This window comes from Eretmochelys imbricata, chromosome 15 (assembly GCF_965152235.1).
Source record: "Eretmochelys imbricata isolate rEreImb1 chromosome 15, rEreImb1.hap1, whole genome shotgun sequence".
Taxonomy (NCBI): domain Eukaryota; kingdom Metazoa; phylum Chordata; order Testudines; family Cheloniidae; genus Eretmochelys; species Eretmochelys imbricata.
In genome coordinates this window covers 509,920-537,074 of record NC_135586.1, presented here as the reverse complement: position 1 = coordinate 537,074, position 27,155 = coordinate 509,920, and the positions used below count along the sequence as shown (strand labels likewise).

The following is a 27,155-nucleotide window of genomic DNA, read 5'->3' as shown; positions in this document are numbered from 1 at the left end:
TTTTTTTTTAAATATGAAAAAGACTTACAGGACATGGCTAGTTTTGTTTTTTAAGATGTCTGAGCAATAGATAGTAAATTCTGAGCTTTTAAAATCATCGCTATCGAACAATGAAGATCTCCTGAAGCACCAGACAACAACTGACTGAAGGATCCAATGACAGACAGATATACTCTCCCGGAAGTACACAGTGGGCTCAAATAAGCTCTATGTTGAAAAGACCTTAAGTGCTTGCATATAAGTTGCTCAAAAGCCTTTTGGGATAAGTGTAGGAGTGCTACAGAGTTGGGTAGGTCTCAATATAGAGGACATCCACAACTAGAAAATGAAGAGTCACTGCTGAGATTCCCCACTGAGATCAGAATTTTATTAAAGTAAGTCACATACTGTACAGGATGATCAGAAACACAGTCTCAGACCCACTTTATCAAAACCAGCAGCAAAGTATAGTTATTCCGAAGAAGGATAAAATCCAAAGACAATTACTGCAGGAGATTCTTACATGTACATTTCAGAGAGAAGGAGCAAGGGCTTTATTATACTAAATAAAGGAGTTCTCAAATACAAAAAAGATTAAGTGAAAAGGCTAACGTTTTAGTCAGGCAGGTGATATTCCCTGTGTCATCACAAACCCTGCTGCAAAATGAAGATGGATTTTAAAAGTCCAATCCAGACAAGACCTCAAACTGAAATGCTGCCACTGCTGCTGTAGGGAATTAAATGAAAATAGTGATCATTATGACCAGCATTCTAGCAGTGTCACAAGAGCTGTGAAATTATACGCAACGTCACAACGTTTACATGGCTTTGTCTGGGCGATATGAATTCTCTCCAGCTCTGTAACGGTCTGATTTTTGGATACAGGACTAAGGACCAAAATACAGTCAATAGCTCTGAAGTGGGGGGATTAGTAAGTAACACATGGTTGATGTTTCAGCTTGTCAGTGTCCCCAGAAGCTGCAGGACTCTAGTCCTCGGGTTCACACAAAGAGCAGAGCTTCTGACAGCTGTAGGCACCCTGACTCCTACTTCTTTCTGCCTCCTCTTTCTTTGAGTGCCAAGTGAATCACAGAGCCACTTATCATGTTGTAGTATGCCAGAGAGTTGGAGTCCTTGATGAAAATGCCCTGCAAGAAACAGGAGATCTCAGTGCTCCCTCCAGAAATAAATATTCAACTATCTGGGCAATCAGGAAATTCACTACTAAACTAGGAGGGACCTAGGGTGGTTCGGTGTACAGAGGAGGGATCCCAGTCTCCCAGAGAGAAGGATGAGGTGGAGGAGCTGGATAGTAAGAGTTAGGCTTCAGTGCTGTCACAGTATTTCCACATTGCAGCTAGAGTGCAGAGACAAATGTTTACTTTTTTCAGGGTGAAGTTTAACAGACTTAGGTTTTGCCCAAAAGTGAATTTTTTGAAAGATTAGAGCAGAAATGTCACTGGTTTCAGAACCTACGTATCGTGTGAGAGAGAATATACATATCCGCCATTATAAAAGAAAGGAGTTTGTTTTATTTTCCCCTCTTTTTTAAATAGCTCTACAGCCTTGGCAGGAAAGGCCGAAATTTGGTGGGGATATGTTCCTTTTGGTGTTCTAGCAAAAGTCTCTCTAGAGTTGGCTGGGTTACAATGGCTTTAAAATCCTACTTCATGCATGATTATACTTTGTAGTAAGTTTTTTTTTTTTTTTTTTAAAGTTTCTCAATATTTTGATGTTCTGCACATACATGTGCATGAGTTGTGGAATTTTCATGGGCAAACCCTGTAAATCAACATGTACACAGTCTTTGGAGTAAAGATGAGAAAGGAGAGGGAGACAGTCTCATTCAGTGCACACAAGAATACACTCAAAGCAGCAGGGCTCTGAAGAAGCTACTTCCATGAGTACATACTATATGGTACAGTGTTCAACACCAATACACACAGAGGGCTCAAATCAGCTTAGTTACACCAGTGTAAATTCACAGAAAGCCCATTGGCTTCAACAGATTTATACTGCAGTGGTGACAAGATGAGAGCAAATCCACAGAATCTCTCTCATTCACCGTCTGCCATCCAGCCTGTGCACTGAATGGGAAAGGGCCTCTGCCCAAACTCTGAGTGATGTAATTAAAGATTGCCCTGTACTGCATGCATACAAGAGGCAGAGTGAGGCAGCTTTCAGGGCCTTACAAATTTTTTTTGTACAGAAAAAGTGCAGGGAAGCAGCAAGGCACCATTTGAAGGGTTAACACTGTCACATACTCACCTCATACTGCAGCTTCTGTTTCCCTGCTGGCATCCCTGTGGCCTCGTGGATCTTAACCTTTATAACAGAGACCTAAGAACAAGCAGAGAGAGCTCAGTCCCTCCAGTGCCCAGGCCACAGCACAAGTGGGCAGCTCCACCCACCTCCCTCCCTCACAAACTGTACACAGTTGCAATGTGGGGAGAGTCTAGAGTTTACAGCCTCAGCCAGGTAGTTTAGCTGCTGTTCTCCTAGCAATGGAATAGCAGGAGTTAAGGCGAGGTTAACAAGCCATTTACCTGATCCGAGAGCGGAAGGGTGAACACCAGCACCTGGCCATTCAGTTTCCATTCAGTCTTGTCCTGCATGTTGGGAACCTGAACTTTAACTGTGACTGGACCCTAGGAAAAAAATTAAACGTAGTTACACACACAGATGGTCCTTTATGCATAGAGACAGATGTGGTGACAAGAGGCAACCACTTTGCTGTTCCTTTGGGTGCCGCCAACTTGCACCTTTCAATTCCCTGTTACTAGGGAGTCAACATTAATTGTTTTATTTGCTTCATTACTCTCACTTGGCAAGTTATTTTGTCAAAAGTCAGTTAAGAGTTTGGTCTGCCCCCTCTCCCCCCAGTTATTCCTTATTAACTTCTAGCTGTTCATTGGGTGGTTTGACTCAAGTGACATGGGGAACACTACCAAGGTCCTTCTACAAACAGCATTAACTGTACTGTATGCATGCACAGACTTACCACAAAGGGCCCCTATTGTGCTGTACAAGTACAGGACAATAGTATTCACTACCCTGAAGAATTTACAACTCATTTTTAGAGAAGATTCAATGAGTGACCGACAAGGGGAAGGAATTATAACTCAGTTTAATAGCCAAGTCTCCTTGATCTGGGGACATTTCCTTCCTTGTAGGGAAGTGGACACACTTTAATAGGTCTTTACCATGTGTGTGTTAACTGGAGAACAACTAAAAGCCACTCTGCATACTTAGCCTTTCCTTAAGATTGACTTCCCCATGCTGTCCTTCTCTCCAGGGGAGGAAGTCTTAAGTTTTTGTAAACAATCAAAACTTTTCAGGTAAATTTAAATTCACTCAATTGCTCTAGGCAGAGTGACAGGAAGGAGCTACTTCATAGAGACACAGTCAATTTCTCATGGGGCACTTGTGCCTGCCAGCTGCCCTCCTGATTCAGGTTCCATTTTAGAGGAGATGGCCTCTTTTGGGGAGAGACTGAATACTCCAGTGTGGTCAGAGTTCCCGGCAATGCACAGCGAGCGGTTGGACTATGGTGCTACTCAGATTATATACCTTGTTCCTGCGCAGGAACTCCTCCTCTGGCATCAGGCTGTCCTCACTTTTCGGTTTCTTAGACACAGGTTCATCCTCCATGGGTGGTGGGGGGTGAGGAGGCATTGGTGCTGGGGCAGGGACTGGAGCCACAGGAGGGGCTGGGACAAATGCTGAAATAGGAGGGGAAAAAACAGCTACATATACATCTACACATGACATTCAAGAACAGTTCCCTTAACACGTTTCTGCAGTAGACTGGCACAGACCCTAAAGGAAACACCACTAGACAAGGGGGAAATTAATATACTTAGTGGTAACATGCAACATATGATGCTACATGAAGGCCTTCCCATGTGGGGAAGAGACCGGGGGAGCCAATAAACAGCACATATTTTTGTGGCTCATGTGGAAAAGTAAAAGGTCCCAGTCACACACGTCAACAGAAGCACAGACCTCAACGTACAGTTGGTCTGAAAGGTACTCTAATTAGAGGCTGGTAAGTTACTGCAGTAATTAGAGTGTTGTAGCTGTATCAGTCCCAGGATACTAGAGAGCGAAGGTGGGTAAGAGAATATCTTCCATTGGACCAACTTCAGTTGGTGAGAGAGACGAGCTTATACAGAGCTCTTTTTTTGGCCTGACCCAAAGAGCTTTGTGTAAGCTTGACAGTTCGTCTCTCTCACCAACAGAGGTTGGTCCAACACAAGATATTACCTCCCGCACTGTGCTTGCAGTAAGAGGCAGTTAATACAGCCATTATTCACTCAGCAATAGCTCATCCACAGGGTTGGAAGTTAGAACGGATTTTAATGACAAGAAATGCAGGCCAGGTCACTTGGGTCTATCCTCATTCAGAAAGTGCCACAGAGCTTTAATTTTTACTGGGATGGCCCACCAGAGAGTAGGGATATTCATATAAGCATCTTCCAGGAGCAATTACACTGAAAAATTATTCGACTCACTGACCTGTTGGTACTATCATAGGAGGTGGGCGAGGGGCCATCATGGGGGGACCAGATGGCGGCATCGGGACAACATTGATGCGTGGGGCATGTATTATTGGTGGCATGGGGGCTGCGATGACAGAGCCTGGGGGTATACGGACCACAGAAGTCATAGGGGGACGAGGCATGACAGGAACTGCAGAAACAACAGTGGTGCGAACAGGAGGCGGCATCTAGAAAGAAGACATTTATTACCAGGTGCAGCTCCAGGCACTCAGGGATTCAGTTTCTTATACTGGTCACAAGAGCTGATTAACAGCCGCAGAGTGTCACATTCTGAATCTTTTGGCTGGTCAGTTTTAGGAATATAAGCTTAGTGGTTGGGGGTGTGTGTACTTTTAGTTGCAGAGTAGGCTCAGAAACAGAAGCTCTTTGAACAGAGCCACATGAGCAGAATGCTGCCGACCTCAAACATCAGGACAACTTCAGTGGGGCTGACTGAGTGAGCTGCACACCTTTACCACCATTTCTCGTGCCTATGCCTCTGCCTAAGATTACTACTTTCACTTCCCACTTTGGCTCTCACCCTTTAATCTAGTTCACCTTCCTGTCCCTCTGAGCGACTCCCCAGTCCACACTTCCTTCCTCTCCCATTTGTCACTGTCTGAATTTCTCTCCTCTCCAGTTCAACATCTCCTCTTTACAATACCTCAGCTGCTGCAAAACTCCTTCCTAACGTGTTTTCCATTTTGAATATATTTTAAACTTACTTCTAGGATCCATTTTATGGTTTAGAGCTAATTTGGCAAACTGATCTCTTAACTTGCTATTCCCGTTTCCAAGCAGCACCCTACCATGACCCATTTCAGCAGCAGTAAAACCTACTTCCAATTTAGCATCAAAGCAGCTGTTTGTCCTGGACAGTAAGAATGCTTACCGATGGAGGGCGTGGCACAGATGCAATTGGGGGAACATTAGATGGGGGATTCGATGCTGCCGAGGGAGGTGGAGGCTGGGGCATCTCATTGGGCTTGCTGGGACCAATCTTCTCCTTGCTGTCATCTTCTGGCACCAGCCCCTTGGCCTTATGGATAGCCTCGATCTGCTCTTGGAGGGTGATATTGGCTTGAGCAGCCTGCTGTGTGCGGGCCATACTGCCAGAGTGGCCATCCCAGGTCACCTGGAAATCAGAAGAACGTATCAGACTGTCAAAATTTTGATCAGATTAGCAGATAAGTGAGGGCTGCTGTTTCACAGCAAGAACAAGCCCCTCGAGACTCCCATTTCTACAGGTTAAGGACAGCAGGCGGCGAGGTTACAGCAGGATTTGCACCGCACCTTTTCCTCTGGTTTCTGGATCTCCTCTTCTCCAATCTTTTTACCGATAGCAGTCTCTTCCACACCAAAGATATCAGTACGGCGCTCAGCCAGCTGTTTCAAGCTGCTCTCAATATCCAAACCTGCAGACAGGCAGAGGTCGGGGAAAAATGATGTTAGACATTTTCTCTCATATGACAGAACAGAACTCAGAGTCCTGCTTAATTCTCTGATCCAGTGGTTCTCAACCTATTTACCACTGTGGGCCTCATATGCAGCTCAGTGTATGTTATGTGGGCTGCATCCGCACAATATATATATACTACCTGTATGGCCCAGAGGATGTCACATGGGCCGCATTTGTGTGCTGACTGGGCTGCAAGCGGCCCACAGGCCACAGATTGAGAACCACTGCTCTAATCCCTTTTGTTTCACAGAATATTTTCAGTACCAATGGGTCCAATACCACTGTTACTAAAGAGTGAACTTCAGTTAATAAGGTGGGCGCAGAACAATGTCTACAGGAAAGCTTCAGTGTTCTTGATGGCTATCAGAATATGTATACTAAACCAGCACAGTACACAAATCACCATTTCAAGATACGTCGAAGTCCCCATTGATACAGATCAGTTTGACATGACTAAATTAGATTTAAACTGTGTACTGGGTTTTTAAATGAGTAAGTCTTGGAGGCTTGTGAGGGGCACCAGACTAACCTGGGGCATAGACCTCGTCATCACTCTGTTTCTCACGGATAGACCGATCCCGCTGCTCCAGCCAGCGGGGATCCAGAAGGCCGATTCGCATGTGTTCTTGCATTTTACTGGCAGGAATCTTCTCTCCAGTGATGGGAGACACAAGATATTCGTCTGGGGCTGGTGCTGGTGGTAATGGCTTGGAGGCTGAAGGAACAAAACCATTGTTAAAAATGCCTAACTTCACTGCACATCTTAGAAGTAAGTTCTTGTGTGACTATTCAGTAAGAAATTAAATTGCTCATTGTCACCAAACTCTAGTTTACCTTTGGGATCGTAGTCTTTCCGCACAATGACCTGATCTGGAGTTGGAGGAAGAGGTGGTGGCATCGGGGTCTCAGGAGGAGGTGGAACTTTCTGACTCTCATCTTCGTCATCTGAGCCCTTAAAATTAAAACAATGCCTACAAGTTATTAACAGGAGATCAAATATCTTAGAACACAGAATATGCAGCAACAGCACTGAAAGTCGTATAGGGCAAAAATCTATGCATCAAGTGAACAGAGCTTGTGCAGTCACTCCACGACTGAAACAATCTTGGCTCAAGAGTACACGTTACAGAAGTGAAACAGGCTTTCTCCTTTGCATACCTAAGCTTCTCATTTTTCATTTGTTGACAGTTTCTCCATGGGAAACCTCAAGCCACGTGAAATATCTTTATTAGCAGGTTGTGCCATGGAACCACACCTCATTCAGAAAAATGCAAGGGTCAGAGATCAGCACACTGCAATCAAGCAGTCTGCACTATGCTTCTACGGAGATTTTTAAAATAGCAGCGAGCGTGCCAGCACTAATGTTGCTGTAATTTAAGGAGAGTGGAGAGTCTAATCATTGCTCAAAGAGGGAACCAGGTACCCCATTTTTCTCTAAATAATTGCATCTCTCATCTTTAGTTCTGGCACCAGGGGGCTACGGTTTACCATAGCTAGGGCCCTATCAAATTCATGGTCCATTTTGGTCAATGTCCCGGTCATAGGATTTTAAAAAAAATCATAAATTTCACCTATTTAAATCTGAAATTTCACAGTGTTGTAATCGTAGGGGTCCTGACCCAAAAAGGAGTTGTGGGGTGGTTAGGTTGCAAGGTTATTGTAGCGGGGGCTGCAGTACTGCTAACCTTACTTCTGCGCTGCTGCTGCTGGCGGGGCGCTGCCTTCAGAGCCGGGCAGCTGCAGAGCAGCGGCTGCTGGCCGGGAGCCCCGCGCTGAGGGCAGAGTCACCGTCAGCAGCCGGGCAGAACTAAGCGTGGCCTGGTACAGTATTGACACTCTTCCTTCTGCGCTGCTGCTGCTGGCGGGGCACTGCCTTCAGAGCCGGGCAGCTGCAGAGCGGCGGCTGCTGGCCGGGAGCCCCGCGCTGAGGGCAGAGTCACCGTCAGCAGCCGGGCAGAACTGAGCGTGGCCTGGTACAGTATTGACACTCTTCCTTCTGCGCTGCTGCTGCTGGCGGGGCGCTGCCTTCAGAGCCGGGCAGCTGCAGAGCAGCGGCTGCTGGCCGGGAGCCCCGCGCTGAGGGCAGAGTCACCGTCAGCAGCCGGGCAGAACTAAGCGTGGCCTGGTACAGTATTGACACTCTTCCTTCTGCGCTGCTGCTGCTGGCGGGGCGCTGCCTTCAGAGCCGGGCAGCTGCAGAGCGGCGGCTGCTGGCCGGGAGCCCCGCTCTGAGGGCAGAGTCACCGTCAGCAGTGGCGCAGAAGTAAGGTGGCGTGGTAGGGTGTTGCCACCCTTACTTCTGCGCTGCTGCTGGTGGGGCGCCGCCTTCAGAGCTGGGTGCCCGGCCGACAACTGCCGCTCTCCGGCTGCCCAGCTCTGATGGCGGTGCAGAAGTAAAAGTGGCAATACTGCGACACCCCTAAAACAAGACTGTGACCCCCTCTGCAGCTCCCTTTTGGGTCAGGACCCCCAATTTGAGAAACACTGGTCTCCCCCTGTGAAATCTGTCTAGTATAGAGTAAAAGCACATAAACAAGCAGATTTCACAGGGGGAGACCCAATGTCATGGTCCTTGACTCATTTTTAATGCCTGTGAATTTGGTAGGGCCTTAACCATAGTCCTTTCTCATCTCTTCTCCCTTAAGGCAGCTAAGTTAGTAGTTTGACAACAAGTAAACATCTCAGGGGCTTCTGAATGTGTCAACTGTACAATGAAAAGTGATCTATTTAATATGACAAATACAGCAACATTCCTGGAATTCTCTCATGGAGATTGTACTTTGTTAGAGAACATGCAAACACAGTCCTCCTCATTGGTTCAATGGATGAGAAGGGTTTCTAGCCAACAGATTAATGGGCCAAGATTGAGCTCATTTTTAGGGATAACGGTCATTGAACACTAAGCAGCACAGGGACTCTATGAAGTCAGAGCTTGCAGAGCCCCATAAGCCACGTTAAAGTCCTATCAATGAAAGTACTCTTTATCACACCAGCTACTTACCTCATCCATATCCTGCACTTGCGTGTCTTGGTCTAGTTGAGATGGGGTCTCCTCGGTCTTCTCTTGCTTTTCATCTTCTTCATCTGACTCTACCTCCATCTCCACTTCCTCACTTTCACCAAACTTCTCATAGCGCTCCTGGATCAGTATGCGAGCCCCCAGCTCCTCAGGAGTGGTGGGAGGAGGAAAGTTCCCTGCAACAAAGAAACACAGGCACCAATCCCCTTTAATGAAACTAACGGGGGTGGGGTGGGATCAGATTGTTGTATTGATGGGCTCATGGGAGCAAAGGCATATAGAAGGGAAAGGCTAGGGATAAGACTGATCTAAATGCCAACATGAAGATGTGATGACACAGACTGAAGGCAGCAAAGAAAGGGAAGCAGCTACCACAATGGGGTGCTAATGCAGCAATGGAGTTCAGGGATCTTGGTTTTCAGTGGAACAGTTGATGACACTGGAAGCTGCTAGTCACAAAGAAAGCAGTACTGATTAAGCATCAGTGACATCACTATCTGCAGAAGAAACAGGAGCTGAACTCAGCAGATATAAAGTTTTTCAGTTCATATTTTAAAAGGGACATCATATGCTTCTACCTTGCACCCATCTAATATTTTTTTACTGACAGCATTTTCCAGCAGCTCTCAAGAGGCACGTATTATCCCCACGAAACAGAAGCCAAGTCACAGAGCGGTTGTGTCACTTAGTTTTCCTACCTTGCTCATTGGGCTGGAAGTCCACTGTTTCCACAACAACAAAGTCATGCCAATCAATCTGGGCATAAGCAACACGTTCCTTCTCCTTCTCCTCCTCTTCCTTCTTTCTCTCTCGTTCCTGGAACTTGGCCCACTCCACTCTGTAGCACACCTGCACAAGGAGGCATAAAGCACTGAGTCACAGAAGTGGGAAGCATGTCACAGTATACAAAGGAGAACCCATTAGGAACCATAAAAAAAGTCAACACCCACAAGTGTTCACCTCTATTCTCCGAAATATGTAAAGACCCAACATAGTCAGTGCCTCCAGGGCAGCCACATGGGCACCCCTTGGAAGTCAGTTAATTCAAAATTTAGAAATTGAATCTGATCCTGCAGCAACCAGGCAAAACTCCCACTGCCTTCAAGGAGTGGTTTGCTTGAGTATGGGCTGCAGGTTCGGCACTGTGCAGATGTCAAACTTTTTAGATTAAGAATAGTGAGAACTCCAAAAGACAGATCTCAAACCCTGACAGGTTCACACCTGGAAATGTTTGACATACTTCTCACAAACACACAGTCATGTTCCAAACTGAAAATATAGTCTGATAGAGGAAAACTTTAATTTTTAAAGATTTAAGGTACTGTATATTAAGAAACCTACAAGTAGCAACTGAGATCTTAGATTGTAAACTCTTTGGGATGGGAAAATGCTTTACGCAATACAGCTTTATGAAGACATTACTCCTGGGCAAATTCTGCACCACTGTGCAATGCAGAATTTTGCATAAATTAATGTTGTGCATGCAGAATTTCCTTCCTTTCCCCCCCAGCCACCAGAAATGGACTGCAGAGATGTTGGCCGCCAGTAAGGGCCACTGAACCTGGCAGAGCCCAGCTTACAAATGGAAGACAAGGCTGGGGGGAGGGGAGGGAACTGGAGGATTCCCAGCAGTTGCAGTTCCCAGAATGCTCTGAAGGAAGGAGATGGCAGCACGCAGGAAACTCTGCATGTCCAGGACCCAGCATGAGGCTGTTTCTCCCTCTCGATCCCTAGGCTTAGGAGGGTAGGGGGTGTGAGTATGAGTATCTGGGCCAGCGGGGGGCCCACAGCTGACCTCTGGGGGGTAGAAGGTGAATGTCTGGGCCTAGGGTGCCTGCACCAAGGCTTGGGGGAGTGGGGGGTGTAGAGAGCATGAGTATCTGGGCCACGGTGCCCTCTGGTCGGGCTCGGGGGGGGGGGGGGGAGGGAGAAGAGGGGGAAAGTGTCCGGCCCCCTGGCTGAGCTCTAGGGGGGAGGGGGCAGAGAAAGAGGAAGTGGGTTGTCATAGAGGTTTAACTCTTTACTCCAAGGGGAATTTTTGTGTGTCTGTATTGTTATGGACATACTTGCTGACAGGTATTTTGAAATAAATTACCAAAATAATTGAAACTAATGTGATTATAGAGTGTTATTTTGACAAATAAAATTAGCAGAATTTTAAAATATTGTGCACAGAATTTTAATTTTTTTGGTGCAGAATTCCCCCAGGTTTAAGACATAAAGTGTGCTACACAAGTGGTTGATCAGACCAGCTTATTTTCCCATGCTTGAAAAACTGTTTGAAATGCCCAGTTCCCACACTTTATTCTCGTTGTGCTTACATGTGATGTCAATAATTAGAAAGATGCTGAGCTCAAAACTAGAAATAATTCAGAACAAGACAGCTTCAGCAGTTTTGTGGAAATTAGTCATAAGTTACCTGATCCAGGACTTCTCTAGGGTTTTCAGCCTCCTTCTTGAGTTTGATAAGTAGGCCTTTAGGCGGGATCAAGATCTGAAACACATTTTCAGGAGATCATATAAATTGGTTCATAATTAAGGAAGCTGTCATAATTATCTTTTTTCTGCACTAGACAAAAATGAATCTTATGACTAGATCCCCTGAAGCTAATCTCCATTTCTCCTGTTGTTACCCTATTTTTAGCTATCACCAATACTCAGGTATAGTATTCTCACACTCGGCCATTTCACCTGCTTCTCTTGCTATAAAGGGACAACTTTTATCTGCATTACAGTAGCACTCAGAACATCCAAATCAAGTTTAGGCTCTCAGTGTTAGGCACCGTACACCTTTTTCTGACAATGAAGACAACATCCTCTCCCTGTACTCAAAGACAGGTATTTAAAAGAGGACAGCTAGAAGAAGTTTTTCTTTCTTTCTAGACTGGCTATTTCATAATGCTGAAATAATGCTTTCAGAAGAAGAGACAGAAGCCCAGAGAGTACCTTGGTATACTGCTCAACCAGTTTGGTGAAGTAGTTAAAAAGGCTATGCTGTGGGCGCAGGAAGTCAAACTGGTAATTCCTCTGCTCTTTCTGCATCAGCTGAGTCAGGAACTGCCGGCCATTCCGAGCTACGAACTGTGCAGTAAGCTTCACCACATCCAAGTCGAAAGCTGAGATTGAGGGAGGATCTGCGATGAACTCAAACTCTGGAGGTGGCTCTTTTGGAACAACTGTCTCCTGGATCACCTGAGCCTGTACCTACAGAGGGAAATTCAGACAGCTCACTAATTGCACCCATGAAAGCCATTACTTACTCCTCCTAAGTAACTGTTTGGCTTTTATTAACTGAAGGGAAAAAAATCACTAACATCTCTGGTGCCATAACTGCAAAGAAGGGAAAATATAATATAATATACTCATAATATAGTTCATGAGTGAGTCATTTAAACAGGCCCACTGCAAAAAGATGACAAAAGCTTACTCAGACACAAAACATAGCTGGAAGCAGAAATGGGATGTAGCTGTAATCTCCTAACAGACATAACCACAAAACACCTGATCACTGACTGTACAGAGTACATGAAGCAGGTAGGTTCAGCAAGTGGCCTTGTCAGCTAATGCATACCTGACCTAGGTCCCTACGTCGTCAGATTATCTCAAAGCATGGAGTACAAAATGTTGCTGAGAAGCCAACATAACTGGAGAAAACAGTCTTGGAACAACCTCCTTGGAATTAACAATGCATACCACAAGCCCAGCAAAATCTTGCACTGATTGCAGGATGCTGTCAAGCAATTTACTTCTGACAGGATATTCTAGATATATACAAGACTAGCAATCACATGAATACCCAATCAGGAATATTCCTAGTCAAACCAGCATTCAATTGTGATCAATACCTGCAGCAAATTACCTTTCTTTGAGATACAAGCAGGCTTCTCAGCTTTGTCAAGTTTCAGGACGTATGACCCCTGAGCACCGAGGGGCATACATTATGTGTCCCAAAAGGAAGAGGCCTAGGCACTTACAGAGTTCAAAGTCTCTCAGTGTTGATTTCCATTGTGAAAATGTGAACACACAGAACAAACCCACAGCTTGTTTGAGCAAGGAGGTTGAAAGACCAAGATCAGAACTGACACCTTATGAGCCAACTCCTGGCTAACAGACAGACATGAACCATTTACCTTCTGGGGAAGCTGTTGCTGAGCACTTTGCTGCTGTTGCATGACCTTGGGGATGGCAGCTGAAGGCTCCTGTGCCTTGCCCTCTTTGAACTCACTGACTTTGTGCCGGTAGTATGCATGGTAGGGATCGTTGGGATTCAAGAAATTGAACTTGGGGTTGTTTATTTCATTCTGACGGATTCGAGCTTCAAACTCTGGACCATTTCTGTGGGGGGGGGGGAGCGAGTTGAGAAGAGTCAGCATCAACACTGAAGTAAAAAACCCATTTTCTTCACAATTACTAAAAGTAATGTTGATGCACCAACTTCCCTCTTCCCCTCTGAGGACGAACGTGGTCTTCCTCCCCATGCTACCAAATATCACTTCCATGTAACGTGCTTCTGTGCTGGAGCCCTACACTATTTGCTTTCTACCGCACCACAATAATAGGAAGTGTAGTAGGATGCTTATCTAAAGGAGCACAGGCTACCATAATGGGCCCACCATATGCAAACTTCTTGGGCAGCAGATAGAATGGAAAGAGGGGGCAGAAGAAAGTTACTTCCGTTACCATCACAACCTAAACAATTCTCACTAGTTACATTTATTCACCCCACCAAGCACACACGATCATGCATAGCACTAGTTTTATTTACACCAGAAGTACTGCACCAAGGAGTGTCAGCATTTAGAACAATGATTCAAGTAGACCTAGATCTCATTTCAATTTTTAAAAACTTGTTAAACTAAGACCCCAAAAACTCTGCATGCCCTTCTAGTAGACTCATTTCATACCAACTGAGTCAGTTTACAGAACCATATACTGGTAAGTATAGGAAATTACCCTCACACCCCAACAAGGAAGAGGCAGGTACGTCTGTTCTTGACATTCTATAAACCTTATAATTTGGTCTGCAGATTGAAAAAGATGTTCAAAGTAATATTGTCACTGAACCTCTAGTTAATTTGATCTCTCGAGAGGGCACTAGTCTCTCATTTTTGTTAGAATCCTGGAATGTACCAAGTTCTCTTTCAGAACAGGGAGTGATCTACCATAAAAACAATTATGCAAACTGCTAAAGCACCCTTAGCAAATTTTACTCACCAGCTTACCTTGAGGGTGTAATTTTTGACAGAGAAGCAAAATCTTGTTTTTGTCTACCATCCTCCTTGTGGCAAAGACAAGCAAGTAGATTTTGCACCTCAACTGGTAAATTTTAATTATAATTTTGCAAGGCAGTACAAAAACATTCCCCAGCCCCACCAACTGAACAGCACATTCTGATGCCAAACAACATAGAGACCTGCTCCAGTTTCTGGATCAGTGCAGTGAGTGGCATTCCCAAGAGGGCCTGAAAAATCCCATGAAATGAGAGCCCAATCTAGTGTTACTTACCTGGCTACAAAGCTGGCAGTCTTGTCCACAATATTCCTGACTTCTGGAGGAGGGTAAATAATTCCCACAACAGGTTTGGCTGGTGCCGCTTCCTCTTTTGGCTCATCTTCTGGCTGCAGTAAGATCAAATGAGAGCTTTTTCTACAATCTTACCACATTACCACCTCGTTTAACCAAAACAACAGTCCTGCCACCCAGTACATAGTGGTTACATGGAGATAAGATGAGGTATGGAAGCATCTCTCTTCACTGTAGAATTTGTAATCAGCTTGTCAGGATATTAAATTATAGCAAACAAGATCAAAGCTGGTGATAACAGAAAGGGAGATTTTCATCATCTGTTAATCAGGTTCTGAGACAAAGCACAGCAAATCTGGATCAACAGGTTTCCTTTTGCTGTTTGAGCTTGGGAGACAGAGACCAATTAGCAGTGTCAAGTAGTAGCCACTGGACTGTGATTCAGGAGATTGGGTTCTATTCCCAGCTCTGATATTGGCCTGCTGGGTGACCATGGGCAAGTTACCTCACCCCCCAGTGCCGCAGTTTCTCCACTTATAAAATAGAATAATGATACTTACCTCCTTTGAAGCCACATTGACATCTGCTAATGGAAAGCTCTATAGAACAGCAAGGTATTATTAAAAGCCTGAAAGGGTCAAATGCTAGATTGTCAAAAGCTCCGTTGAACAAATTCAGGTTACTGATAAAGTGATTTTTCCTTTTTGCTCCTACTCATTCAACAATTTGAACCATTAGGCTCCAAGTAACAGCATCCACTGGCTCCCCTGCTCTTTACCAAGCAACAATACTGAGCACCAACCTGCCTAGGACATCTGCTGCAGAGGATAACACATCAAAGGAACAGTGCCTCAAGACATAAGAACGGCCACCAGGTGGCAGCCTTAAACAATTCTCACTAAAGCCCTTTCCCTTTCAGCCCACAGCCCAGTAGAGTGGGCTTTAAGTGCTGCTGGGGGAGAAGTCCCAACATCATATACAGAATACAGGACTTTGACCATCTAGCTAGAGCAGATCTGGAAGCTTTGAAACTTTTTGGAGACACTTTCAGACCCCAAATAAGGAGCTAAAATCTGAATGAATTCCATGTAAATGAGACTTAAGGGTTTTGACCCTCTCCAAACTGTGCCAAAAGTCCTTCTGTAAGAAACGAACCAAAGCTTATAAGTCAATTTCCTGACTGATATGAAAGAAAGACCTTAACTTGAGCACAATCCCTGGAACTCTTCCTGAGAACTGCTTTATCCTTGTGGAAGACCTGAAGCAGTTATTTACTGGAGTGGACAGATCTCTCTCCAATATGCTTGAACAAAGGAAAAATTGCCAAAGCAAAGCTGTTTTAGAAAAACGAAGTGTAGGGGGAGAGTGGTCATAGACTCAAAAGGGAGGAACAAGGAAACTTAAAAACATTAGTACTCTAGAGTAGACTATGGAGGGACTGCAGGGTGAAAATGGTTTCAGATGGATAGAGCCTAAATAAATCATGTGATACGGGAATAAAAGACTGCTATAAACCCTTCTACTTTCCTTCCTGTTGCCCTGAGAACAAGAATTTGACGTTAGAAGACTCAAGCCGACAACCCAAAATGCAACTCTAACTCAATCTTACAGGTCTTTCAAGCAAATGGGCGCATGTTTAGAGAAATGTATTTGTCCAAACAGAGAGCTGCCTACACCCTTTACAGGCTGTGAAGAAAACTGGATGTCTACTAGACACTAGTCATCCCAGGGAGAAAAATCTGATAATTCTGTATCACAAAGGACGTGCCACTTAGTCTCCAAAATGCTAAGGAAATATTTTTTTGGTGCATGGTCGGGGAGGGAAAGAATTCGGAGGCAGAAGGAATGGGACAACTAGACAGATGATTTTAAGCTTCTGGTTAGGAGCAGGAAGTTGGAACATCAAGTCTCCCAAAGTCACATTGGAGTGGTAAGTTTAACAAATATTCCATCTTTGGAAAGGGCAGAAATCCGTATTTCAAGCTCCCTGCCCATCTCATATAGGCAGCATCCACTGCATGCACCTGTGGCTTCCTGAACCTGCTAAACAATTTGGTAACTTTATAATTTACTCGAGTGGCAAAAGAATCTACTTCTGGCATCCCGCAGTATTTTCTATTTCTTAGCAACACTGGGACAGCTTCTATTCATCAGAGTTAGTTCTGGTCAGCCTGGGATGTTGAATGCCAGGTGAACAGTTTTGGTGTCTATTTTAGGGTTATATAGCAGCACCCATCACATAAGTATCTGAGCATTTCACTGGTTAATTAGATTGGCATGACAAGATCATTAGTGGATTTCATGCAATCTTCAGCTGTCTTCTGGTTATGGGAAGCCCTGCTTGGGGTAGAGAAAAAGATACTGCTCTACCCACATGGCAGGAGAAGAACATGGATCATCCAGGGGAATACCAGGCTGTGAGAATCCTCTCACCACCATAAGGACTCCTTGGGCTGGACAGAATGTGTCAGGGGATGGAACTGCACTGCCCCAATGGGGAATGAATGAGTGAGGAAAAAATGGTCTGAACGGTATCTTGCTCATGGGACCAGTTTGAGTAACAGTAACTTTAGCCCATCCCACACAGTGGGATGAAAGAACATCTTGAAGACCTGTGGCCTTGAAAATCATCTTTATGTGGTCTTGACTGGGCAACCTTGCTTTCTGCTATGCTAATGGCAGCTTCCAGGTGGGAATTACATCAAGAAGGAGCTAGAGAACTTTCTTCCATGTTTGTCACAAATTCCAGGTTAGAAAAAGAACCAAATGACCTGGGCCACTGCATCTCAACTGGATGCACTGTAGGGAATCACTTGGATTTTGCTTTTGCTAATACTTTTAGGGTCTTTGTGAGTAATCTCAGTGCTAGGGTATCAAGCCTTGCTGTAACAGGATGTAACAGACCCTTCTGCCTTCAAGGAGAGAGGATTCCAAGCCTCAGACTTCTTCATTTGGATTCAAAGAAAAGCAAGAGAGGCCATCACAGCTGCACCACCATGAGCCTTTCACTGAAAAAATTCTGGCTCATACACAAATGCAGCATTTTTTGCTTGCCTAGCTGGTTGACTGACTCATAAGGAGTTGCAGGTGTCTGTGGGGAGCTTAGGCACAAGATGAATATAAGAATGTGGGAACCAGCTGCCTGTAGAGGTATGCAAATGGGCAGGTAGGAAGAAAAATTCTTAAGAGCAACCAATCACTGTCTTCCAAAATTGACCGAAGTGAAACTCCTTAGTCCACACTGTCAGCTGTGCAGGAACAGAAAGCACCAAACAGAATTTTACCAACCTAGAAAAATAAAACCTTTACAATGAGAATTAAGCTTAAGTAATTTGAGTCAGAGATTTTTTTTCCAGAACTGTAAGCACCAGAATGAATTTCTCTCTCCCTTCAGTCAAACATAAGGCTCTGCGATGTTTGCAGATCCCCTCTTCTGAATATCAAATCACTCTACACTTTGTGCAGCCATATCTAGCTAAGCAAAGATAGTACAGATCAGTACTTGGATAGGAGATTCTGTAGGTGATATTCTCCCTCTTCCTCCAGTACAGAGCCAACAGCCCAAGCAATTATAAGCTTTTCATAAATCCAGATTTCCTGGCAAATTCCAATTTGTATACTACAATTCTGTCCCCTGTTCCTCCTTCAGTTTCCAGTAGATAAACTCTTCTTTTTAGCATTCTGTCCTGAACTAGCATCAAGTTGGGTTGTAGTGAGCTGTTCAACAGCTTCTGCCTTCAGGGGTTGCATTTTAGTGGTGGGTGAAGCAATTCCCTGTTTAGTTTGCCAAGCACTGTGAGAAACCTTGAGATAACTCACTTCACACAGTGCTGAAATGCAGCCAGTTCGAAGGCAGTAAGAGTAGCTACCTCATATAGTGATTTTCATGAGTAGATCTCAAAGCACGTTACAAAGGAGGTTGGTATCATTATCTCCCTTTTACAAATAGAGAAACTGAGGTACAGGGCAGTGAAGTGACTTGCTCAAGGTCACCCAGCAAGCCAGGAATGGAATCTAAGTCTTCTATATCCCAGTGCTGTAGATTCTAGGCCACACTGCCTCTCTAGAAGAAGACAGTAGCTGTTTAACAGAGCACAGCAAACCTAGATAAAAGTTTAAGATAAGAAATAAGGAAGATGTTATGCATTAAAACTCCACAAAGAACTCAGGGAGCTGGGACATCGAGACCAGAAATGGCAGTGCTCCAGGACACAGGGCTCAAGCAAAGAGAGCCCGGGAGCTTTTAATACCCACAAGCAAGGCAGAGACTGAGTTTTATTCATGCCTTGCACCCTAACGCTCTGTGTTGACAGAGATCAGCACCCCTACACACCCACAGTCTCGCAACACTCCCTGCAGAACACAGGGGTCAGAGCCCCTGCTGAGCACACCTCAGCACAGCGCCCCCTAGCAGAGCACTGGGACAAAAAACTTAATTGGCATCAAGACTGACCTGATAAACTTATTGAGGGGATGGTATGATGAGACTGCCTACAATGGCATATAGCCAATTTGTAACTGCTAGCAGTAAATATTGCCAATAGCTGGAGATGGGACACTAGATGAGGAGGGCTCTGACTACTACAGAGAATTCTTTCCCAGGTGTCTGGCTGGTGGGTCTTCCCCACATGCTCAGGGTCTCTCAGAGGTCCCCAGTGAGTGGAGTGCTTCCCCTAGGAGGGCACCGGGGAACGTTGCAGGGGTTTGTAGCAGGGCCAGCCCAGCCCTCACAGGGGGAAGGAAGGGACTGCCACACAGCCCCTTCCCACCCGCAGCTCCGCTCCCAGTCCGGGCAGAGGCTGGCAGCAGAGTTGCACCCGGCCCCCACCGCAGCCCAGCTGTGGCTCCACTCCTGCCTTGGTCCAGACCAAGATCCACCCCAGCTGTGGCCCCCTTACCCCACCCCTGCTGGAGGGGAGGGACCATCAGAAGCTTAGGGACCACTAGTCTGATTGACATATTTGGGGTTATGAAGGAATTTTCCCCCAGGTCAGATTGGCAGCGACCCTGGGGCTTTCTCGCCTCTCTCTGCAGCATGGCACACAGATCTCTCGCAGCTTTAAACTAGTGTCAATGGTGAATTCTCTGTCACTTGACGTCTTTAAACCATAATTTGAGGCCTTCAGTCACTCAGCCGGAGGTGAGGGGCCTATTACAGGAGTGGGTGGGCGAGCTGCTGTGGCCTGCGCTGTGCAGATCGGACGAGACAGACCTTCTGCCCTTACAGGCTGAGCGGGCGCTGACCACGGCCCCGCGTGGGGGTTCCCTGTCGGAGGGAGAGGGCCGGGTCCCCCATCCCAGCCCTGACCGGGGCAGGCCCTGCTTAGCTTGACAGCCTGCTCGGACCACCGACTCCTGGTGCCCAAGGAAACTACCTCTCCCAGCATGCACCGCGCCGCTTTGCATGCTGGGAGCGGCCTGCTCGGGACCCGTGGGGAGCCCGGGGCCGCGCTGGAGACCCGGCCGGCTGGAACGCGCGGGCCTTCCCTCCTCGCCGGGCCCCGGCTCGCCGGGCCCGCCTCCTCGGCCCGCCCCGGACAGCCCGGTACCTGTTTGCCTTCTTGCGGCGCTGGCTGCGCGGGCGGCAGCGCCTGCACCGGACCGGCCGGCATGGTGCCGCCTCAGCAGCCCGCGGCAGCCTGTGCTTGTCCTGGGGCGGCAAGGGCCGAGCCGCTCAGTGACCGACACCGCCGCGCACAAAATGGCGGCGACCCCCGCGGGCTGCGCGCGCAGCACGGTCGGGCTCGCTGACGTCGAAAACAGAGGCCGGGCCTGGAAGCAGGCTGTGGAGGCTGCGCGGGTAGCCCAGTTGGAATGTTCTACTCTGGGGACGGAGAGAGGGGTGCCCGCAGCCCAGCGATACCAGTCGGGGTTGGTACAGTCGGAAATGATGCGCGCGCAACTCATCGGGCTCGTGTCAGCGTGGGGGGGGGAGAATAGGGCTTGTTCCCAGCAAGAGGGCGGAGTGTACTTCAGAGGGAGCAAGGGGGGGTGGACTCGGAATGTTCCACGGAGGGAACCAGGGGGGTACTCTCGTGACGGTGTCTTGTGAGGGAAGGCGCTGGGAGCGCTCCTGACCTTCCAGTGGCCAGGTGTACCTGGCTGTCTGCACCTGTAACGTCCAGCCGCGCATCTGGACCGGGGGGCTTTTACCCACCAGAGCCGATGCCCAAATCAATCGGTTCGTTCAAGGTGCCGCCGGCCTCCTCGCTGAGTCTGTGGGCACAGACGGGCACGGCTACCCCCCGACAGGGGACAGATGGTTCGCTCCGCACAGCGGAGGGGTGGGGCCTGTGCGGTTGCCGTGGTAGCGGGCAGCGACGAAGGCGGTAACGGAGGCCGCCCGGGGGCAGGTGGGTTCGCTCCCTGGGCCTCCCCTCCCCGGGCCCTGTGTCCGCGGGTCCCGGCCCGGGTCCCACCCAAGCTCTCTGCCAGCCTGGGGCATCGGCTGTTTGCCCGGGCCGCGCGTCGGGCGGCGCTTCGCGAGCCAGGTCTCTGGGGTCCGCGCGACTGGCGCGGGCGGGCGCTGGAAGAATACCGGCCTCTGGGCTCCGCGGGGCGCGGCGCGGCGGGGCGTCGGGCAGTCGTGTCCGCAGCGCGCCTCGGGGCGCTCGGCTGGAAGCGGCCGGGCGCAGGCGGGGGTGACCCGGGTTTCCCGCCCGCCGTGCGCGCTGCGCGGGGCTGCCGCGTCCAGAGCGGGTCCAGGCCGGCGAGGGAATAGCTGAGGCGGAGCAGTGGGTGGTGCCGTGTCTGCAGTTCATCAGTCCGTGTCCAGGCTGCCTGGGGGTCTGGGGACGGAAGGGCAGCCAGCGCTAGTGGTCGCGTGCAGAACGCGCGCGCCCCTTACTTGTGTCTGCGTGTGAAGTGTGATCCTTGTCTCTGACCCAGGTATGCATGCCACTGCTGCCTCCCGGGTGGACTCAGAACTGCTTGCCCGATTGCCAGCCTGATTGCCTTCCGTGACGAGATCACTGGCTCTGTGGATATGGGGACAGTGGTGGATGTGATATATCTTGACTTCAGCAAAGCTTCTGATAGGGTCTCCCACAGTATTCCTGCCAGGAAGTTAAAAAAGTATGGGCTGGATGAATGGACTGTGAGGTGGATAAAAAGCTGGCTAGATTGTCAGGCTCAACGGGTAGTGATCAATGGCTCCATGTCTAGTTGGCAGCCGGTATCAAGCGGAGTGCCCCAGGGGTCGGTCCTGGGGCCAGTTTTGTTCAATATCTTCATTAATGATCTGGAGGATGGGATTAATTGCACCCTCAGCAAGTTCACAGATGACACTAAACTGGGGGAGAGGTACATACGCTGGAGGGTAGGGATAGGGTCCAGAGTGGCCTAGACCAGTGGTTCTCAAAGCCGGCCCGCGGCTTGTTCAGGGAAAGCCCCTGGTGGGCCGGACTGGGCCAAGGGACGTGCTGGCCACTCTTCCCGCAGCCCCCATTGGCCTGGAGCGGGGAACTGCGGCCAGTGGGAGCCGCCATTGGCCGAGCCTGCAGACGCGGCAGGTAAACAAACCGGTCCGGCCCGCCAGGGGCTGAACAAGCGGTGGACCAGCTTTCAGAACCACTGACCTAGACAAATTGGAGGATTGGGCCAAAAGAAATCTGATGTGGTTTAACAAGGACAAGTGCAGAGTCCTGCACTTAGGACGGAAGAATCCCATGCACCAGTACTGGCTGGGGACCAACCGGCTAAGCAGCAGTTCTGCAGAAAAGGTCCTGAGGATTACAATGGACGAGAAGCTGGATATGAGTCAACAGTGTGCCCTTGATGCCAAGAAGGCCAACGGCATATTGGTCTGTATTAGTAGGAGCATTGCCAGCAGATCGAGGGAAGTGATTATTCCCCTCTATTCGGCACTGGTGAGGCCACATCTGGAGTATTGCGTCCAGTTTTGGTCCCCCCGCTACAGAAGGATGTGGACAAATTAGAGAGAGTCCAGCAGAGGGCAACGGAAATGATTAGGGGGCTGGGGCACATGACTTATGAGGACAGGCTGAGGGAACTGGGGTTATTTAGTCTGCAGAAGAGAAGAGTGAGGGGGGATTTGATAGCAGCCTTCAACTACCTGAAGAGGGGTTCCAAAGAGGATGGAGCTAGACTATTCTCAGTGGTAGCAGATGACAGAACAAGGAGCAATGGTCTCAAGTTGCAGTGGGGGAGGTCTAGCTTGGATATTAGGAAACACTATTTCATTAGGAGGGTGGCGAAGCACTGGAATCGGTTACCTAGGGAGGTAGTGGAATCTCCATCCTTAGAGGTTTTTAAGGCCCAGCTTGAGAAAGCCCTGGCTGGGATGATTTAGTTGGGGATTGGTCCTGTTTTGAGCAGGGGATTGGACTAGATGACCTCCTGAGGTCTCTTCCAACCCTAATATTCTATGATTCTACGTTCACCTATGTGTGATGCCTGGCACCTTGCTCTCTCCTGTTCTCTGCCTCTGGTAGGTTAGGCTCCTGAGGACTGAAATACTTTTTTCCAACTAGAGTCTTTGGTCTCAATAGAGGGGTAACTGGGTGAACTTTAATAGCGTGTGGTATTCTAGAGGTCAGACTAGGTCTAATGGTCCCCTCTGGCCTTAAATTCTATGGGACTAGTATCAGAGGCTCTATGCAACTAACAGCTAAAGGGTATTCTGTGATTTGGAACAAGAGGAGATGAGTTTTATTCGTGGTGTTGTTGTGAAGTTCCAGTGGCACAACATGCGGTATAATGACGGCTGTGAAGTCTTAGGACTTGTTACAATGCTATACACTGGGCCATAACTTTTATGCCGTAGCAGAAGTGACAGCACTTTATACCACAGTCATGAAGAGCTGAGAGGTACAGTAATGAGTCTGACCTGCCTTGATTTTCTTTCCCTATGGAATCTGCTGGTTAATTTGATGTTCAGTGTTGTTGTCCGCTGCAGATCTATCCATCCTGCCAATGAGGGGCATTTTCCTATTGGTGGCCTAAAGTCAACTGACAGAATGGCATACCTGTTGGGCAATCCAAACTGCATGGAGAGCTTGAGGAAGGACATCACCGATCTACAAGGAGCCATTATTGATGTCTTCTCCCGGGCTGGGGCAGTGCGTTATCCCTCCTGGAAGTTCCCCAATAAAGTGTCCTGTGATCTGGATCTGGTGGCTTTGCTGGAGCATTACGACTATGTGGAAAATGACCCTGAATTTACCCAGCATTCCCATGTAATGCTCCTCGAACTGGTGATTGACAGGTGAGAGGATGAATACATCTCAGATCTGTTAAGAGGTTGGTCAGTGGACATCCGCAACTCCTTTCAGAAATGCCTGTTGGGAAAACACTACATTCATACAGACCATATATCTGTGTTCAGGTCTTTAGAGTCACATGCATCTGGAAAGCACGGAAGACATTTCTGTATTCAGCCACTTATCTATGGCTGAGCAACTGTATTTCTTCTTTGAGAAATGTCGCTGCAGAATCCTACCGATAAGATACCTGCCCCTAACACCATGAGCATAGATCTGTATGTGCAGTATATTCAAAGAACTTGCAACAGCTTTTAGCTATCTAGAAGCATTTCCCTGAAATTCTCTTCTTATAGGTGGGTTGGTAGCAATATAGTATAAGGTTGCCTGACATTTCCCATTATAAGACCTTGTTTTCAGTTAGTTATACATTTACCAAACTTCGATTGTTTGAGCTAAAATTTCCCTGTGCTGGATGTCTGCCTCAGGCTCAATCTTTTGGGAAAGCTTCAGCCAAAATGGTTCAGCCATTTCCAAGGATAGGGAAAAATATGTTGTTTTGGCAAAAACAGTTGTTGACCTTTGAGAAATTCTAACATCCCCATACTTTGGAGCAGGGAGAAATTTGGCCTTTGTCAGGGAGGTGCCTTTTGCTGTTCATATGAAAATCTGCCCAAATTTGGCTGTTATAAGTCCTTGAAAAATCTCAGTTTGCACGTGCTCAGTAGAGACTTTTTAGAGTTTAACTAAAATCTCTGAAGAGTCCATTCTCACTGAGTATGCTCCAGCTCATCACTGGTTTTGGTGCTGACCAGGCTGTGCATGTGCCATCCCTCCAGAGTGACTGAGCATGCTCCATCCCCTCAAAGTTCCCAGGTGTGACTGGACTGTGCATGCTTCATTCAGTGCACAGAATGGACCTGCTTTGGGGGTGAATCAGGACTATAGTGAAGGAGCCTGCTGTCTCATTTGTGGAAGTTGGAAGGTGTCTAGTGAATGAGGCAGAGGATTGTGGGAAGAGAAGGGAGGGCCTTGTGGTTAAGGGAGTTGAATGCTACCCTGGAGAATTGGATTCTATCCCTGCCTCTCCCACAGAGTTCCTATGCAGTGTTGGGCAAGTCACTTAAACCAAAGTTTTCACAGGTGGTCCCTAAGTATGCTCATTTTCGGGGTGCTCAACATGAGAGCCTGGGTCTTGATTTGCATTAGTGCTGAGCACTCCCAGTTACAACTGACGTCAATGGGAGCTGTGCTTTGAACATCTAAAGTGCTGTATAATGGTAAGTATGTTGAAAAATCAGGTCCTAGGTGTCTCAAGTTGGGCACTGAAAACTAGTGGATACTTTTGCCCTGTGTCTCAGCTCTGCATCTGTAAAATGGGGATGATCTGTGCACCCCCCATCTCACAGGAGTCTTGTGAGGAAAAAATGTTTGCACAGCAGCTACTGTCATGCTGAGCGTCATAGAAAAGTCTATGAGGAAATTAATAATTCAGTCTTCAGAGCAGGGTTTGAATGATGTGCAGTGAACAAGGCCTGGGGCCACACATTAAACAATGAGGATAAAACAAAATATTGAATAGCAATTCATCCAGTGAGCATTGTCCATCATGTGCACTGAATAAGGCAGAGGTTCTATGGAAAAAAATGGCACGAGAACATGTAATTAAGGACTGTGCATTGGCACAAGGGGGCCAAATTAAGAATATGCAGACAACCTTAATTTTGGCATTTCCTAACTTTTGGGTGCTTGACTTTGCAACCTTGACAGTGTTCTTTTAACCTAGATTTTGTGTGCAATGTACAGAGGTTTGTGAGTACGTATTTGACAGTTACATTAATACTTGGTATTTCTAGAACACTTAACTTGTTCAAAATATTTTACAGCCATGAACTAATTAATCCTCACAGCCTCTCATCTACAATAAGTAGATGAGTGTTGTTATCCCCTCTTTGCCAATTAGGAAACTGAGGCACAAGTGAACTGAGTTGCTCAAGGCCACCCAGCTAGTGAATGGCAGAGCGGGGACTAGAACCGCATCTCTTGAGTAAATCATCCACTAGCCTGCATTGACTTTTGGCATGTATAGTTATCAATACAGATGTCAGTTTTATATTTTAAATCATGGCTCAATCACTAGGCATTTGGGGTGCGTTTTCCATCGGCTTGAAGTTAAATGGTGCTTAATTTTAAAAAAGTAACTCTCAGTGCAGCTTCTCAAGGCTTTACCTTTGTTAAGGCCTGTCAAGGTTCCTCCCCCACTCTGAACTCTAGGGTACAGATGTGGCGACCTGCATGAAAAACCTCCTAAGCTTATCTTTACCAGCTTAGGTCAAAACTTCCCCAAGGTACAAAATATTCCACCCATTGTCCTTGGACTGGCCGCTACCACCACCAAACTAATACTGGTTACTGGGGAAGAGGTGTTTGGACGCGTCTTTCCCCCCAAAATACTTCCCAAAACCCTGCACCCCACTTCCTGGACAAGGTTTGGTAAAAAGCCTCACCAATTTGCCTAGGTGACTACAGACCCAGACCCTTGGATCTTAAGAACAATGAACAATCCTCCCAACACTTGCACCCCCCCTTTCTTGGGAAATGTTGGATAAAAAGCCTCACCAATTTGCATAGGTGACCACAGACCCAAACCCTTGGATCTGAGAACAATGAAAAAGCATTCAGTTTTTTTACAAGAAGACTTTTAATAAAAAATAGAAGTAAATAGAAATAAAGAAATCCCCCCTGTAAAATCAGGATGGTAGATATCTTACAGGGTAATTAGATTCAAAAACATAGAGAACCCCTCTAGGCAAAAACCTTAAGTTACAAAAAAGATATTCTATTCAGCACAACTCTTTTCTCAGCCATTTAAAGAAATCATAATCTAACACATACCTAGCTAGATTACTTACTAAAAGTTCTAAGACTCCATTCCTGGTCTATCCCCGGCCAAGACCAGCATATAGACAGACCCACAGACCCTTTGTTTCTCTCCCTCCTCCCAGCTTTTGAAAGTATCTTGTCCCCTCATTGGTCATTTTGGTCAGGTGCCAGCGAGGTTACCTTTAGCTTCTTAACCCTTTATAGGTGAGAGGAGCTTTCCCCTGGCCAGGAGGGATTTCAAAGGGGTTTACCCTTCCCTTTATATTTATGACACGCCCCCCAAATCTCAGCTAGGGTGAAACACTGGCTGGGATTTCTTCCTGGAGCTCTAGGAAAACAGAGTTAATAAGACACATGCATCTCTAAATATACTACCAAGTACATAAAGACTAACAATATTTTCCACATCTCAAGGATGATTTTAACCAGTTGATTCTGGGAAACTTTCACGGGAGAGTGCATCAGCCACTTTGTTAGAAGCTCCTGAGATGTGTTGGATGTCGAAATCAAAATCTTGGAGAGCTAAACTC

General features: G+C 47.0%; 2 protein-coding genes across 9 annotated transcripts in view; one reads left to right on the top strand and one right to left on the bottom strand.

The window, feature by feature from the left end:
• Positions 1-340: 340 nt before the first annotated feature.
• On the bottom strand, positions 341-20,244 carry SF3A1 (splicing factor 3a subunit 1). The gene is made up of 16 exons (XM_077835155.1): positions 20,071-20,244; positions 14,504-14,616; positions 13,129-13,333; positions 11,945-12,202; positions 11,418-11,492; positions 9,697-9,847; positions 8,981-9,174; positions 6,814-6,931; positions 6,509-6,694; positions 5,814-5,935; positions 5,413-5,655; positions 4,498-4,708; positions 3,550-3,701; positions 2,526-2,627; positions 2,248-2,319; positions 341-1,127 (listed from the first exon to the last, which is right to left on the bottom strand). Exons 1-16 carry the CDS (start codon positions 20,131-20,133, stop codon positions 1,026-1,028), a joined length of 2,367 nt encoding a protein of 788 aa, XP_077691281.1. The 5' UTR covers positions 20,134-20,244; the 3' UTR covers positions 341-1,025.
• A 70-nt stretch (positions 20,245-20,314) lies between these two features.
• The window catches only part of CCDC157 (coiled-coil domain containing 157), a 37,075-nt gene continuing 30,234 nt past the window's right edge, over positions 20,315-27,155 (top strand). For 3 of the 8 annotated variants that reach the window (XM_077835157.1, XM_077835156.1, XM_077835164.1), the window contains exon 1: positions 23,410-23,747. In XM_077835157.1, coding sequence (XP_077691283.1) covers positions 23,413-23,747 — 335 coding nt within the window. In that variant the 5' untranslated portion in view covers positions 23,410-23,412. Of the gene's footprint in view, positions 20,393-20,831; positions 20,875-21,328; positions 21,410-22,525; positions 23,351-23,409; positions 23,748-27,155 lie in introns of those variants that run through there. The other 5 variants (XM_077835161.1, XM_077835159.1, XM_077835158.1 and 2 more) reach the window with 5 other exon arrangements.

Excerpts from the sequence above, each read along its gene's own strand:
- SF3A1 (XM_077835155.1), bottom strand. The coding sequence starts at position 20,133 with ATGCCGGCCGGTCCGGTGCAGGCGCTGCCGCCCGCGCAGCCAGCGCCG. Across the intron at positions 5,936-6,508 it reads TGACGAGGTCTATGCCCCAG|GTTTGGATATTGAGAGCAGC; the intron begins GTTAGTCTGGTG and ends GCCTGTCTGCAG. Across the intron at positions 1,128-2,247 it reads AACAGAAGCTGCAGTATGAG|GGCATTTTCATCAAGGACTC; the intron begins GTGAGTATGTGA and ends TGTTTCTTGCAG.